General features: G+C 50.7%; 1 protein-coding gene across 1 annotated transcript in view; it reads right to left on the bottom strand.

Moving 5' to 3' along the window:
- Positions 1–2,492: 2,492 nt before the first annotated feature.
- LOC123499338 (serine/arginine repetitive matrix protein 1-like) overlaps positions 2,493–17,116 on the bottom strand; it is a 72,895-nt gene continuing 58,271 nt past the window's right edge. Inside the window, 3 exon segments of the mRNA XM_045247220.1 lie at positions 2,493–2,886; positions 14,236–14,824; positions 14,827–16,690. Of these exon segments, the coding sequence (XP_045103155.1) occupies positions 14,237–14,824; positions 14,827–16,521 (2,283 nt within the window). The 5' untranslated portion in view covers positions 16,522–16,690 and the 3' untranslated portion in view covers positions 2,493–2,886; position 14,236.

The raw sequence follows: 17,116 nt of genomic DNA, 5'->3' as shown, positions 1-17,116 counted from the left end.
CTTGAACATGAGTCCCTGCAACACAAGGCAAGAAGTGTTCAATCTCCTACCACACTCAGATAGCCTGTGCCACTCGGCACTCACTCACTCACTCACTCATGACAAAGCAGGCAGTTTGTGACACTCAATCACTCCCTTGAGAGTAGACAGTCTGTGGCACTCACTGACTCCCTTGACAGTAGACAGTCTGTGACACTCACTTACTTACTCCTTTGACAGTAGACAGTGTGGCACTCACTCACTCCCTCGACAGTAGACAGTCTGTGACACTCACTCACTACCATGACTGAGTAAACAGTATGTGGTACTCACACACTCCCATGACTAAGTAGACGGTCTGTGTCACTCACTCACTCCCATGACTGAGTAGACGGTCTGTGTCACTCACTCACTCCCATGGCTGAGTAGACAGTCTATGGCACTCACTCACTCCTCTCACTCTTATGACAGAATAGGCAGTCTATGCCACTCACTCACTCCTAAGACTGTGGAGTCCAATACACTGATTAAAAATCATGGAAGACTTGAGAAATTATGTCACCTATAAGAGAGAGAGAGAGAGAGAGAGAGAGAGAGTGAGGAGGGGTGAGGGTGGACAAATTTTACAGATTCACTACCCACCATCATCACTCATTTTCGTCAATCATTTTATAACTCTCTCTCTCTCTCTCTCTCTCTCTCTCTCTCTCTCTCTCTCTCTCTCTCTCTCTCTCTCTCTCTCTATTTAAAGACTACCTCATTCCCTCTACCGCAATTTTTCCCACCTTCCTCTCTCCCTTCCTCCTCACTCACTCTATCTACACAGTAACATTACATCGCTCCCTCAAAATAGTGCACACGCTCGACTCTCGCCTTCACCTTGCACTTCACTCCCCGCGCCCCTCACTGCTTCATGCCCCGCGCCCCTCCCTCACTTTGCACTCCATCTCCTGTGTCCTTCCCTCATTCTTCCCTATCCCCATGCTCCGCGCCCCTCACCCACCACCCCTCATCACCTCTCTGTCTGAACGGTACTTTCGATCAGTCAACTAATCATTGCAGCTTCGTGCACGCTTACTAACTTGATGCTGTTGAACTCCTCCTCCTCAGACATAAAAAGGGAAAAATATTTACGTAATATTTTTCCATCAGATGAAGAAATGGATATATGGCGATGTGTGTGTGTGTGTGTGTGTGTGTGTGTGTGTGTGTAATTCACCTCGGTTGCCTGCTGGTCACCCAGCCAGTCTTCCCCATTACGGAGCGAGCTCAGAGCTCATAGACCGATCTTCGGGTAGGACTGAGACCACATGACACACACCACACACCGGGAAAGCGAGGCCACAACCTCTCGAGTTACATCCCGTACCTATTTACTGCTAGGTGAGCAGGGGCCACACATTAAGAGGCTTGGCCATTTGCCTCGCCGCTTTCCGGGAACTCGAACCCGGCCCTCTCGATTGTGAGTCGAGCGTGCTAACCACTACACTACGCGTGTGTGTGTGTGTGTGTGTGTGTGTGTGTGTGTGTGTGTGTGTGTGTGTTGGGGGAAGGGAGAAGGCGAGCGGGCAGTGTTCTCTCATTGTAATATAAAATCTCAAGGAATAGAGGTAAAGTGGTGGCCTCCTCTTCCTCCTCCTCCAGACGCAACCATCACTGTTACCACCACTATCATCATTCTTACTTCTAGCACCACCACTGCTGCTTCCATCACAGCACTTCCACTATCACCACTACAACCACAACTTTACTGACCTGCGCTACACTGAAGCACGCCAGCACCACGAGGGCGCCACACAATACTCTGAAGGCGTCCATTCTGCTGCTGCTGCTGCTGCCGCGTCGCAGACTGAGTAGTCTGGCGTGGCCCGAATCGCGGCGGTGGTATGGGCTGTCACGCTGTGTAAGTCGCCGCAGTCTGGGTGAGTTTTCCTGTAGACTTGAAGGCGCGCCTCTCTGTGACTAACGGCCTCTTGAGATGGCTGCGTTCGCTCTAAACACCGGACGTGCTGACTCACACTATGGTTAGGTAACCTGACTTAAATGTATACATAGTATATATAATATAGTTGTCTATGGGTATACAATATATTACTCTTGTTCACTAATTCTACACAAGCAGGACTAGCATAGTAAATGCTGCGGTGAGGCGAGTCTCCCTCAGTACTGTGATTATATTAAAGCTTCTCTCATCCACACACAACATCGCTGGATTGCCTCCCTTACAGTACCAACATGCTCCAGCTTCACACACGCCGCAAGGACGCCACACAAACTATCAAATTATTTTATGTCTTCTCTTCACCGACCCTGGGAGGTTGGGAGCAGTCAGTCGTCACGTGTCCCGGCGGTGGGTGTCCCCTGTGGAGGCGCGGGAGGGTATGTATGCGTATAGGGCAATGCGTGGCGGCCACGCCCTCAGGGACTTGGTTTTAGTTACACAGGCACAAGGACAAGTAATCTGATCTCGATTGCTTCCGCTATGCACCTTTATCTCTTTTTTCTTTCTCTTAAAGGTAACCACAAACACTTGTACTCCACCTACTATGAGTCACTCCTCCACTACATTGGTCAATTTCCTGCGTTCATTACGCACACACACTGGCGTCACCAAAGAGCTTACTAATCATGAGCTGGGTCTTCTCACCTCTCAGATGATCTCAAACAAAAGGGCGTCATCGCGCCACAAACACCGCATCGTCAGTCCCACATCAAGGTGGCTTCAAAGACAGCTTAACCTCCGCCGTGCCCAAACAAAACAACACAGTCTGAGGACTCAATACAAGACGTCATCCTCGAAGATTAGAGTTGGGTGGGCTGCGATCACTCAGCGATGGTGTGGGCGGTGTCATCCTCCAGGCGGTCAGGCGTCCTTCGTCCTGGCGCCTCGCACCTCCACGCCGAGATCTGTAAGAATGGCAAAAAGGTTCACGGTCACCTGTAAACTGGCACCAAATATCAAGTGGATCACGTGTTAAGATATCATACGTATGCTGCGTTGAAAAAAAAAACTAATAAAAACAGATAAATAAGTATAAGTGTGTCAACGGAAGCTTCGCAGGGAAACCCCAAAGGAGATGAGAAGAAAGGAAGAGCATATCAATGAGATCACGAGGCTCAAAACAGGTGAAGAAAACAATGATAAGGTAGCGATGACCTAACAGTGCACATGTACACTACCATATACGAGTATCATAGGACACACACACACACACACACACACACACACACACACACACACCGCGTAGTGTAGTGGTTAGCACGCTCGATTCACAATCTAAAGGCTCGGGTTCGAGTCCCGGAATGCGGCGAGGCAAATGGGCAAGCCTCTTATTGTGTAGCCCCTGTTCACCTAGCAGTAGAATAGGTACGGGATGTAACTCGAGGGGTTGTGGCCTCGCTTTTCCGGTGTGTGTTGTGTGTGATGTGGTCTCAGTCCTACCCGAAGATCGGTCTATGAGCTCTGAGCTCGCTCCATAATGGGGAAGACTGGCTGGGTGACCAGCAGGCGACCGAGGTGAATTTTACACACACACACACACACACACACACACACACACACACACACACACACACACACACACAGCAGGGAAGGGGAGAGGGCTGGGTCTTGTTACAACAGTTTGCGTCCATCAGGGTGAGGTGGCCAGCACGGGCCTTCACGCCTCCCTGACTCACGCATAATTGACATACACGTCTCCCTCTCCTCACACTCACAAACCTCAAGGTGGCACGTGCACGTTGTCCTGCACATAATGCCGGCCAACAGACAAGCTTATGGCCTTGTGGTTTTCTTCGCTCGTTGAGGAAATGATGCGTAGTGAGATTGTCACATAAACATTTTAGCATTGCCTGGTTCTGTAAGTCGAGACGAGCAAACAGTGACAGCGAACACAGACGGTAGAACACAGAAGGTTGCCTACCTAATTACTACAATGTCCTTATGGTAAAAGCGGCTCGCAATGAAACAGTGGTTCATCTGTTGCAGCAACACTCAGGCGGCTTCTGTGAACAGACTGTCTGTGTGCCGCGTTGTGGGGAGCTGTTGTCTGTGCGTCCCATGTGATCTGTCCCGTGTGGTAATCTTGCCCGCTGGACTCACACTAGGAAATGTACCAGCAACCGGTTTAGTGGTTGAGCAATTCACCGTGCATGCAACCCCAGCTGAATTTCCTATAACTATGTAGCACTCAAAGCACATGTAGAATAACGTTCCTATAAGACTGTTGGTGATCCGAGTCTGTCCCTATCTTTTGGGTAATTCCTTCAGAATCTTTTAGGGAACCTGCAGATTCAGTGGGTCCTATTATGATGTTTTGTTGTCCTTGGCAGATCTCCCTCTTGCGTCAAAAAAAAAAAAAAAAAAAAAAAAACACCACCTCAATAAGCCTGAAATGGACGTATGTATAAGTTTTTTTGGTCGTTGAAGAGCAGTTCGCCTTCTTTTTTCAGCAGCGTCAGCACGATCAATCTAATTTTCTGACTTTAAAATGGAGTAAAAATAATGATGTTCTTTCACGAGTGTAGGTGATGAGACGGACGGACTGTTCTTCAATATGCTTTACGAGGAGGATGGACATGAGGTCGCAGGGGGGGAACAAGGCGCGTGGCGGGGAAACACAATATGTAGTGCAGTCCATAGCGGCGAGACAGTCTTCATATTTATTCCTCTGAGCTCCGAGAGTCCCAGTGCATTAGTGTCGACAGCATTATCAAGTTGACCTTACTAATAGAAGTTAACCATTATCTTCACCCTAATCCTATTCGCTGCTAAACTCCGGAATTTCTCTCTCTCTCTCTCTCTCTCTCTCTCTCTCTCTCTCTCTCTCTCTCTCTCTCTCTCTGTGTGTGTGTGTGTGTGTGTGTGTGTGTGTGTGTGTGCATTCTTTTCTCCACCACTTAAGCTATTTAAGGGAAGACGTACAAAGTCACTTCCGGCACTAAATTGCTCGCCACATTAGGAACTGCTCTCTGGTAAACTGTTTGTGTTGGAAAGAGACGAATTAACCTGTCTTTCCTCTAATGTCTGTGTCTTTCCTTTATCCTCTGTGTCTTTATCACGCGTAGAAAAATAATGGTAAAGTTCGCGCGCCAGAGAGAGAGAGAGAGAGAGAGAGAGAGAGAGAGAGAGAGAGAGAGAGAGAGAGAGAGAGAGAGAGAGAGAGAGAGATTGTCCTATTCTTTTCACGGGTTTTTGATCAAGGTCATTATTTGTTGTACGTTTGGTTATATTGTTAGGTCGTGAGGGGGAGGAGGGGGCTAGAGGGGGATGGGTAGAGTCGGGGGGGTATTTGTAGGATAGGCGGGGTGGTGTGGGGAAGTCCTTACTGGTGACAGGCGACGTGGTGCCTCGTGTGATGTGGTCCTGTAGTCATTATACATAGTGACTCATGCCCCACCCTTCTCTCTCTCTCTCTCTCTCTCTCTCTCTCTCTCTCTCTCTCTCTCTCTCTCTCTCTCTCTCTCTCTCTCTCTCGTGAGTTTCGACACACCCGGATTCTCTACCTATACAATAATGAAACCTGCACTAAACTTTTCCTATAATGATAACACACACACACACACACACACACACACACACACACACACACACACACACACACACACCACGACACGTGCGACGCTCTCAGAAGTTGTGGTGGTGGTAGTGGTGGTGAAGGGAGATTAGGTAGGACTAAGGTGCGGTAGAGTTGGTAGTTTGGGTAGGACTATGGGCGTGGTTGTGGTGGTGGTGGTTGTGGTGGTGGTGGTGCTGGTGGTGGGTGACTGTCAAGGTATCTCTTACATCTCGTCTACAACTTTTGACGTATACAAAAATGAATTTCCCTGAAGTTTCGCGCCAGTATTAACCCGACTTTTTATGCAACTCTCGCCATCATCAGACGCCCTGCCTACACCCACGTACACACGCACGCAAATACACACACGAGGAGAGGAATCAAGACCAACAAAAATAACAGATTGGCCCAAAGAGTAACAAACAAGTGGGACTCACAGCCTGACAGAGCGACAACGAACTTTACACAGAAATTAGAGAAACATAAGATGAACACGTTAATTCCTTCAATACTGGAACATATTTTTACCTTGAGATTTGTGTACGATTAGACCATTTTCTTAACATTACGAAGGGTCTATGGAAGGCAGAAGATCAATGGCCACAGTTTTCACTAATCTAATCTCCCACATAAGTTTTTGAAGCTGTATAAAATCACCAAATAGTAAGCAGGATGAATATGAAAACGCGTCATGGTGCTAAAGGGGTTAAAAATACCTGGGAGGATATGAATCAATAAATGGACGCCAAGATTATGTTCTAAATAAAAAAAAAAAGAGCTGTTTGCACTGTAATGTGGTGGAGGGCGCGTTTGTGGTATGGTGCGGGGCTGAGGCAATGGCGAGCTCTACTACAACGTCTCAAAGCAAGAACATCTCCTAAGGCACATAGAGGGGGCGGTGAGGGGCGGTGTGTGAGGCTGCGACGCAAGGGAGGTGCAGGGCGTAACACCTGAAATAGTCCATCACCGTCAGTGGCAGTACTTGCAAGGCTGCCGCTGCCCTCACACCCACCTCCCCCGACCCCCACACCATGGCTGCTCACCGCTCACTGCCCGGCTGCGGTCTGCCTTCTCTACCGCCCACAAGCCCGTGGTTGCTCGCCCGTAGGCTTCGTACACACACACACACACACACACACACACACACACACACACACACACACACACACACACACACACACACACACACACACACACACACACTCACTCACTCACTCACTCTCTCTCACTTACTGACCAAGCCTTACAAATACTATAGATTTCAATAAATTAGTCTTTTAAAACACCTGCACTATAATAACTAACTAGTAACAGTTAAACACACACACACACACACACACACACACACACACACACACACACACACACACACACACACACACACACACACACAGTAGCCTGATGGTGCAAGTTGCGTGCTGGACAACCATTACCATGCTTCAGGTATGGTGATGCGCGGCGGTCCAGATAGCATCAGCTACTACAGGGAGGGAGCGAGGGAGGGGGAGAGGGGGAAAGGGGAGACCGAGAACCGCTAGGCCTGAAGGAAGCCCCACACGCTGCCTGCTGCCGGCTGCCTTCCTTCCCTGCCGCCGCTCTCCCCGAGGCGTCACACGCAGCCAGCCGCGGGGTGTGCGCCGTCCCGCCACAGCTGCCCCAATACACGCCTGCTCTTCAACTATTTCAAGTCGGTAGTTAAATTTACCCTAGAATCTTTCACGAATCAGTTCATTAATTTAGTTCCGGGCGCGGGCGACGCGCCACCATATAAGTGGCGGCGGGCGACGCACTGACGGCTCCAGGGGCGAGAAAATTATTCCCCTCAATATAGACTGACTGCGCCAGATTCCATACACCAGATTTAGACACACAAAAAAATTATCTTCACTCCCGCCCTCAGGCGCCCTCCTTACCTGCCGCGACACCCTCTGCTTCCTCTCTCTGGGGGGCGGCCCCTACCTACCCTGACCCGCCCCGCCCAGCTCAGCCCCGCCCCGTCCCGTCCCTCACTGACTCATCGGTCCATTAAAACTTCGCCTCCAATAAGTTCGGCGGTGTGATGCTTCCCGTCTGCTGCACGCCGGACGCAGCCCCGCCCGGGTGGTGCTCACGCCTGCAAAACATTGCCTATCAACATTACCTGGCCCGCCCTTCGCTGAGTCACTCATGTATCACTTTTTGAACACTGGCAGCATCAGCCAGCACCAGCAAACAACAAGTCTCACCACACGCTGCTGCTGCTGCGTTGTGAAGTTAATTTGTCTAAAATATGTAAGGTGCAGGAAATTCTTGTTTGAATGCGCTCTCGTGCGCGAATAAGGGAGGCGTACAGTGCATGGGTAAAACTACATATAGTTTATTTTGGAGCAAGATTGTAAAAAATAATATTGAAAAAAGAAATATTGAACTATTAAAAAGCTAATCACGGATACTGTAGTGAATGAGGCTGCTCTGGAGCACTGAGTGCCAGTATGTTCCGGTGCAACGAAGGACGGGTCAGGGACACACACCCTCGGGCGGCGCATAGCCTGTCTAATGGCCACTGAATCTAGCCCCAGCCATGATTGTAGCAGCAGCAGCAGCAGCAGCAGGGCAGGGTGTCGGGAATAAGGTAGAAGTGTAGGTGGGAGGAAGCTGTATAAGGGGGCTGCGCGTAGTGTGGCACATTCCTGCCTCTCGTTGATGGGCGCCTCGGGAGGGGATCTCTAACAAGCAGGAAGCGCGATGCCCACCAACCTCAGCATGTTTGTTTCAGCCGCACTCGTCACAGTTCGTGCTGTGTTGCCTTTACTGTTGCATTCCGCACTCCTACTCCAGTGGAATTTGGTCAAATACTAAATAAACACAGCGAGTGTCCTTCCTGTGCGTGGACACCCTGGCACAGCGAAAGTTTAAATCCTCAGAGACGCCCTGGAGCGGAGCCTGTGCTATCTTAACGATGGGAAAAGGAACTTCAGCTTCCAACATGTTCCCACGCTACCCACTCCCTCAATCCTCGCTCTCTCACACTATTCCCCCGGGGCGAGGGTTACAGAAAGGGGGCATCAATAAAACAACACATCACTTGCCCAAACAGGCGCCTGCCTCTGAGGCGAGACACCCTGAGTAGTACAGCTGCCTGCTCACCACAACTCACTGCACCAGGCATCACACACACACACACACACACACACACACACACACACACACACACACACACACACACATACACACCTCCATGTTTCTCCACACTGCTTTCTTTACTGTTATCATAGGTCTTGCTGTAACTCACTCAAAAAAGTCGGCGGGATTTCACCATAAAGATGCGGAAGAGAGATGCCCGTGTAGACACGAAGGTAAGGCAAGTCCGGTCCTCACCACTGTTTAGACCAGAGCCCGAGGCCAGTTGAGAGGTTTCGTCAAAAGAGTTCACCCTCTCCTTCCTCCCGCCCTCGGAATTATGCAAACACACTAACCCAGCGGCCACCGCAACATCTGCTCCCAACACTTAATAACAGTTTGTCGCCACCTCCACCCCAGAAGTGAGCACAATGTGCACAGCCTGACGGCCACGGTAACGCTGTCCTTACAATAATAACCCGAGCACTGCGGGTCACTCAGCGCGGCGACACAACACTTGTGATCCACATTGTTTGGCGAGTCCCACAATGGTACGAGCCTGCATGAGCCGCGTGCCTCCACCTGTTGCTAGAGAACCTTTACTGAATGAAAGGCGTTGCACTACAGATCCAGCGATGCTAAACACACACGTGCTGCCTCATTGATTCCGCCTGTGGCCTGCCGCGGCCGCCGTCACCACAACACCGCTGCATGCACGGTAAACACCTATCGCCGCCCATCAAATATTAACACGCTGTGTAATACACATCCATCTGCTCAGCCAACTCGCTGTCTACTTACGCACCAGCTGGGATGACCGCTTGCTGATGACACTCACTAACACACACACACACACACACACACACACACACACACACACACACACACACACACACACACACACTTTACAGGAAGTAGACAGAGTTGGGCAGGACCAAAAACAAGCCTCACTCATCCCTACTTCCGAGAGCAGCACTGCCGCACCTGCCTCGCACTGACCAGCCTGTAGGGAGGTGCGCACACAGGTGTGGTGGGGGAGGCGGCCACCTTCCAGAGCTCACGCAGAACAAACTTTCCAGTGAGTCACACCCCTAGGAACATCTCGCCGTGGCAGCTTCGGCACTGAGTGATGGGCGTCAGGTAGAGGCCCCTCCGCTATTCCGACTGCTCTCCTTCACTCCCCAGCAACAACTGGCCACGCCGCCCCTCGCCGCCCACCCGACACGGGGCGCGTGGCTCTGGCGACGGTAATGTTGTGCCGGGAGTTGCCAGTGTGGGATTACGGTACACCTGACGGCTGAGTGACCGCCACTGCCATGAATGCCTGGGTCTCTGGTGGGCGACGGCTATGTGATGTGCACCTGTCATGGCTGGTGGGTGATAGGTTCATGGTGAGCGGGCAACGGCGACACGGCACAGCAGGCCTGAGCGAGACACTCACCACAGCGCGGCAAGCAAGTGGAGTATGGCGCTGGGGCTGCGAGTGGTGGCGGAGTGGGAGAGATTCTTACAACTAAATGGATGTCTTGATATTTATGGCCAGCCAGACGGGCGGTGAGGAGAGGGTGAACTGTGCAGCATGGAGAGGTGAAGAGTCGGTTGACGAGGAAGGCAGAGAGACAGAAAGAGGAAAAAAAAAACCCTCACAGGCATTTATGAGATGAAGCAAATGGGACGATGTGGTAGGCAGTGGGACGGGACCAGGGTGAAAAAGCACAAGAGGGAATGGTGAGGTGAGGTGAGGTGAGATGCGCCAGGGGTGTTACGAGGGAGGGAGTCAAAGTGGTAGTTGGGTGATTGGAGCGAGAGGTGAGGGACAGCCAGACTGACGCACACCCCCGAGCCACTCAAGCAGCAGGTTGGGGATGACTTGCTCGCCGGGGCGTGGAGGACAGGACACGGCGGACCTGACACAGACCGAAGGACGTCCTGATGAACGCAGAAGGGGAACCATTGGAGAGAGAGAGAGAGAGAGAGAGAGAGAGAGAGAGAGAGAGAGAGAGAGAGAGAGAGAGAGAGAGAGAGAGAGAGAGAGAACCGCAAGACCACAAAACTCTGGGAAAGTAACCCACACACACACACACACACACACACACACACACTTTCATTTCTTTCTTGGTCTTTTTCTTTTTTCGTGTGTGTGTGTGTGTGTGTGTGTGTGTGTGTGTGTGTGTGTGTGTGTGTGTGTGTGTGTGTGTGTGTGTGTGTGTGTTTGCTTTCATGGTCAGTGTATGTGTTGTGTTGGTTCATCATCCCAGCAAGGTCGGGGTCACCTACCTCAGGGTCCCTCAGGGTCACACACACACACACACACACACACACACACACACACACACACACACACACACAGCCTCATCAAGCTTCCACTGAGCCACCCGGACCGACAGCAGAGAGACTTTTTTTTACCTTTTTCTGTCTCTCTCCCTCCCTCCCCCCTCCCTCTCTCTCTCTCTCTCTCTCTCTCTCTCTCTCTCTCTCTCTCTCTCTCTCTCTCTCTCTCTCTCTCTCCTTTTCCAGACGCTTACCGAGATACAGGTCATGGGGGACGGGACGGGACAGGGCGCAATGTACGGTCACTAATACCACGCGAGTCACTGCCACACCGCCACCGCCGTCGTCGCCGCTGCTTATGCTTCCTGGCCCAACGCTTCACTACTTCATTGTTTCGAGGCTTTGACTGCTATGACCTTCCAGGCTTTCCCTCTCCTCCCACGCCTCTCATTGCCTACACGTCCCAGCTACCTTGCCCCACACGTGTCTTTAGCTCGTATTCTCACTTCTATGCTTCATCTCTACTATTTGAAAAGGATTTATCTAAGTTTACACGAGTTTTTTAAGGTGTTTTTATGGTTCTACAGGTAGAGTGGCATGATTTCTACATTGTTAATTGGAGAAACACTATTAAAAACCCCGCTAAACATCTCTGTGGCCCTGGAAAATAGTCGTGGTGAGAAGGAAAGGGTTCTGAATATGGACTTAAGTTAAACACACCTCCACGTAATCTAGCAGGAAATTCTTAAGGACTTCTGTCACGCACTTACGCTACGTTCAAAATGCTCGAGTTACTTTAGTTAACATTAGTCTAACTCATGCTGTTGGCTCATGCACACTGACATCCACCATAACTGAAGACTAAATATACTTATGCTCGTAAAAATCCACATCTTCACGCCTCCTACCATGCCTCTAGCCGTTACCATTCCCGCCCCTCCCCGCCCAGTCCAGCCTCACGATATCCAGCCCTACCCTGCCCCGCCCCAGTCCAGTCTCACCATGTCCATCCTCGCCCCGCTCCACTCTGCCACTCCAAGCAGCTCCGGGCGCCAGGATACCATGAAGAGACGGACTCGCGTATCCTTCATGTTCATAAACGAGACACTTATCTGGGCGATTCTCTCTCTCTCTCTCTCTCTCTCTCTCTCTCTCTCTCTCTCTCTCTCTCCAATCAAGGCAAGCCACTGCAGACAATTGATAAAAAGGAGACCAATAAAATCCCCTTACCAGGACAAGGAGAGAAAGCTTACACGAGAGAGAGAGAGAGAGAGAGAGAGAGAGAGAGAGAGAGAGAGAGAGAGAGAGAGAGAGAGAGAGAGAGAGAGAATCTGCCTGACATTGCATGACATTATTTTGCTTGGTCTTATTTAATTTTATTATTCTATTTTTTTTTTATTGTATCGACACTTTGTTGATGAGTTAGCGGCATTTCATATTACGGTGTGTGTGTGTGTGTGTGTGTGTGTGTGTGTGTGTGTGTGTGTGTTCACGTGTCCTCGATTCACTTAGGTACTGAATGGCAAGTGGCCTGTGGGGAAGTTTGGGTGGTCAAGAATTTAACCCCAAGACAAGACACGTGTTGCTTATAAGGTTGTTCTGAGACTCGGGGCCGCTGTCCTCAAACTCAGACGTCTTGGCGCCCTAGCTCTACTTTTCAATGACTTTCAACGCGCTGCCAATGAAGTTAGTGTAGTTTTCAAGGTGATCTATGCATTTAGTGACAGTTTAACCTAATGCTTCTTAACCTGGGCGGCGTTCTCCCCTAACCGGTCGTCATTGATTTTCAAGGGAAGAGGGGAGCGAACCCCTGGGGAAAAATAGGATTTTTCTATTTATATTTGTTATTCTCTTACTGAGAGAACATGGTCAAATAATGAGAAATTTATGAAAAAAACAAGAGTATCGCCTTTTTTTTTTTTTTTTTTAATCTGGGATGGAATGGTATTCATAAATGCAAAGCAGCTGCAGGCATGGAGGGAAAGACAAAATCCTAGCAGGTGCGTGATAGTAAAAAGGTTAAGAACCACTCGTTTAGCCAGTATTCTGCATCTTTAACCAGCTGTATTGGAGGTTACCAGAATTTTTTTGCTATGTTTTTATTCTTTTTATGTAAGAAGACAAAAATGGCAAGGGCAACAAAACAATTGAACAAGAAAACCTGCTGTATAGTGGTAGATTAACACTAAATAAAAGTGATCGAGAGTTTCAGATTTTTAAGAACGTTTTCAGAATTTATAATAATAGTTTTACAGGCAACATTCTGCATTTCATGTAGGCCGCCGTGGAAGTTACATCAGTTTTTTCAAGGGTGCGTTTGTGATGCAAGTGATCGTTCAGGTAATAATGGCCATATTCAGAAACATCTTGCTCTCTCACCACGACAATTTTCAAAGTCCCCAGAGACGACTAGTAAGGTTTTGAAGACAGTTTATTTTTATGACAACTTAGAAATCTCACTAATCCATCACCAGAACCACGAAAATACTCTTAAAACATGAGTATCTTCAGCCTTTCCAAATAGTCGTCGTGAGAGAGCAAAGATTTTCTGAGTACGGGCCTAATAAGTCTCAAGGTCTAAAACTGTCAATACTAACAACAACAACAAAAACTAACAGGAACAGATGAATATACCACAAATACATATACACACACGAAAAAAAAAGAGAAAAAAGAACTGAAGACACAAGTACACAAACTTTTTAACCCTTCAGTACCGTTCATGACGCGTTTTCATATTCATTCTGCTTACTATTTGGTATATAAACCTCAAGGAACTCATATGAGGGGATTAAAATAGTGAAGACTGGCTATTAATCGTCTGACCTCCATAGACCCTTCCTAATGTCAATAAAATGGTCTAATCGTACACAGATCTCAAGGTAAATATTTGTCCCAGTAGTAAAGGGGTTAAACACACATACAATCATAATCTCCAGTCACGTTAGCACAAAACAAACAGGGGTTAGGATCAAAACTAACCCAAAACAACCAAACAGGAACTCTAATACCAAAAATCATCACAAACACAAGGAAAGCTGCAACAAACCCAACACACGTACAAACACACAAGACATGTCAACCCACTGGAACTACAACTATTATTATCGAACAGAATTGAATAAGCTAAATCTCTCTCTCTCTCTCTCTCTCTCTCTCTCTCTCTCTCTCTCTCTCTCTCTCTCTCTAATTGACAAATAAGTACACATGAAGCCTGGTAAAAACGAGAGAGAGAGAGAGAGAGAGAGAGAGAGAGAGAGAGAGAGAGAGAGAGAGAGAGAGAGAGAGAGAGAGAGAGAGAGAGAGAGCCTAACATAACATTCCTTACCTTAGAGATCGGTCGGCGCGCAAGAAGCCCTGATCCTGGTAGGGGAGGGGGTCGGGGTGGGGGAGGGAGAACCGGAGTAACACCCTGAAGAACTCCCCGAGGAACCGAAGGAGCAGCTGGAGGAGGCGCAGGAGGGCGTGGGTGACGGGGAGCTTCTGGAGGGAGTGGACACAGGAATGAACACCTTTCTGACGGTAACTGACGGCGGTGGGGCTGACGATTTGTGGCTGCTGATGACGATGTTGTGTTTGGCGTAACTCTCCCCTTTGGTCATCAGGATATTAATGGAGTTCTCCCTGTCGACCACATCCGTTTTCTGATTCTGTCTTGCCGAGTCGTTTTCTTTGTCATGGTCTTGAGGAGGGACTGTCATTTTGGTTGGAGGGGCTTTCTTAACTGTGTGGGTGTCTCTGTTGTGCCGTGTGGTCTGCGTGGGAGGCGCAGTGGGCGTGTGTAGGCGGTGGAGTGGTGAGGTGTTGGGCGTGGGTGTCTGCTGGGAGACTGATATGCGTTTGCGAGGCATGGGCACAGGGCCGCCGAGGAGGTTAGGGAGTTGCGTGGGTGTCTGGGGTGTTGTATGGGTGCTCATTGACCTGGGGCGCGGGAAGCTATGGGTGTGGGTGTTGTTGTGATGGTGAAAGGCATGGTGGGCGTATTGGGTGCCGTTGAGGAGGCGGGCGTGAGTGTAGTGGCGGGGGTGGAAGGGGTTGGGACGTGTGTAGGTGGTGGGAGAAATGTTCTTGGCGTGGTGAAGTGCGTGTGTGCAGGCGTGGCGGTGTGTGGCTGTATGAAGGCCTTGGTGGGCGTGAAGGTGTGCACGGCGCCCCTTGCTGATGAAGAGTTGAGGTCGAGGTGGTCAGGGCGTGGGCGTGATAGCTGGGAGGACGCCTGCTGCGCCTCCCTGGAGAGTGACGTCGGGAAGGAGCGGGTGTGGCTCGGGAGTGAGTGTGACTTGGCGAGGTGTGACCGTGGGGCGGGAACAGGGACTGATGCTGGTTGGTCGGGGGGAGCAGGCGAGGTGTTGCAAGGAAGAGGTTGTGAGCAGGATGTGGCGGGGTTGTTGGCCACACTCTGCAGGGGTGAGGGGAGGGCGTGTTGTGTCCTGGGTGGCCGCAGAGGAGTGCTACAGGATTCTTTAGGCGTCGGTGTTGTCAGGCTGCCGCTTTTCACCACGGCGGAGTTCATCCCAGGGGTCGTCGCACCGCTGAGAGACTGCGGAGTGGTTGGCGAGGGTGAGGGTGAGGGTGAGGGTGTGAGACGTTGGTTTGGTTCAAACCGAGTCCGTCTGTCTTGCTGGCTGTCAGGCTGTTCGGTGCTGCCGGGACTCTGCTGCCTCTGGAAGGCATCTGTCTGTGCCTTCTGCTGCAGACTATCGAGGTCTGTGGGGCGGGCGCTGCGTGCCCGTGCGCTGGCAGTGTCCCTGGCACCCTGGGCCGCTCCATCTGGTGCGCTGCAGTAAAACGCGTCTGGCTGGATGACACTCTTGGGTTTGTCGATGGAATAGATCGACACCACCACTTTCCGGGGCGGATCAGGAGCCTCGAAAGACTTGCTGCGACTCCTCGGCTTCCTGTCCTCTTCTTCTCCGTGGTCAAGGTCGAAGTGAACCCTCCGCTTGTAGGAGAGAGAGTTTCTCTTCTTCCTGTCCTTGCCGAGTGTGTGCAGTCTAGGCTCAGACTTGTTGAGGCGCCCCCCGAGGCTTTGGGCGGCCTCTTTGTTGCACTCCTCGTAAGGCACCTTGAAGAATTCTTCCCTCATCTGTGCCTTCCGCCGCTGTGTCATTTCCCACGCCCTCTTGCCCCAGCTCAGCTCTCTCTCGCTCCCTTGGTTTTGCTCACCTCTCCCAGTGGGCGCCTTTGGGCTTTCACCAGAGTCCCTTTCCTCAGAAGCTGACGATGAGCAGGTTCGCCTCAAGATGGATTGCATCTTTGGCTTTTCGCTTGACTGGCCTTCCCTCTTGTCTTCTTTCGTCTTGGTGTGGCTCAGCTCATTCTCTTTTCCCGAGGAGCGCTGGTCAGGCCCACCCATGGCCGTCTGCTTGGGGTGGTGTGGCGCGCCAAGCCGCTGCGGCGCCAACATCTTCCCGTGGTCGTGCTGGGCCAAGCCTGCCACCTCACCGCCAGGCGATCGCGCAGTGCAGTAATTGTCTTTCCCGTTCACATTCTTAGAAACCAGGGAGTCAGGAGCTTTCTCTCCCTCCTGCACGGCTCCCTTCACGGTGAAGTCCACGGCGAGGTGGTGGCCCGGTCCCGTCAGCGGGAAGCATCGGCCCATCACCACCTCCATGCTCCCGGCAGTCCCTCCAGCCGTGATGCAAAGCTACACCGAGACTCCCGAAGTCTGAAGCAGGCTCGTCTCTTCCCCGGGTGGCCGCCTCAAGGAGTGCGGAGTCCGGTGCCGGCCGGTGGCAGCGATGGTCGGGGCGAAGGTCCGCGGCGGCTCTCGTCCCGCTGGTCTGTGGGAAGAAAAGACTAATGAATCTCAAGCGCCAGGCGTCCAGTGAGGCATAAAAGTCTGACCTACTACCGTCATGCACTTGTCACGTTGTTAAGTCAAGAGGCAGTTATCTTGGGACGTGGGAAAGCTGTTCATGGAATATAACAATGCCTTACCGGAAGAGAATTACATTGAAAATACTAAATGAACATAAAAGAAATCTCACAGACACAATATATTCTCGCAATTCGGCATTACACCATAGAGAATTCTCCTGCAATGAAGTAACAAGGCCTGGAGGGAAGCAGCAGCAGCGGGAATGAAAGCACGCATGAGTCGGAGAATGCACGCCCTCCACGCCTTCCCGCCGCCAGGAAGCACCCAGGTAGTGACTTGCGGACGGCGGAAAAGCGAGGTTTTGGGGAAAGTAAGGCAAGAAGTGCGG

This window comes from Portunus trituberculatus, chromosome 49 (genome assembly GCF_017591435.1).
Source record: "Portunus trituberculatus isolate SZX2019 chromosome 49, ASM1759143v1, whole genome shotgun sequence".
Classification (NCBI taxonomy): Eukaryota; Metazoa; Arthropoda; class Malacostraca; order Decapoda; family Portunidae; genus Portunus; species Portunus trituberculatus.
Note: the sequence above shows the minus strand (reverse complement) of the source record. Positions and strands in the feature narration are given on the sequence as shown.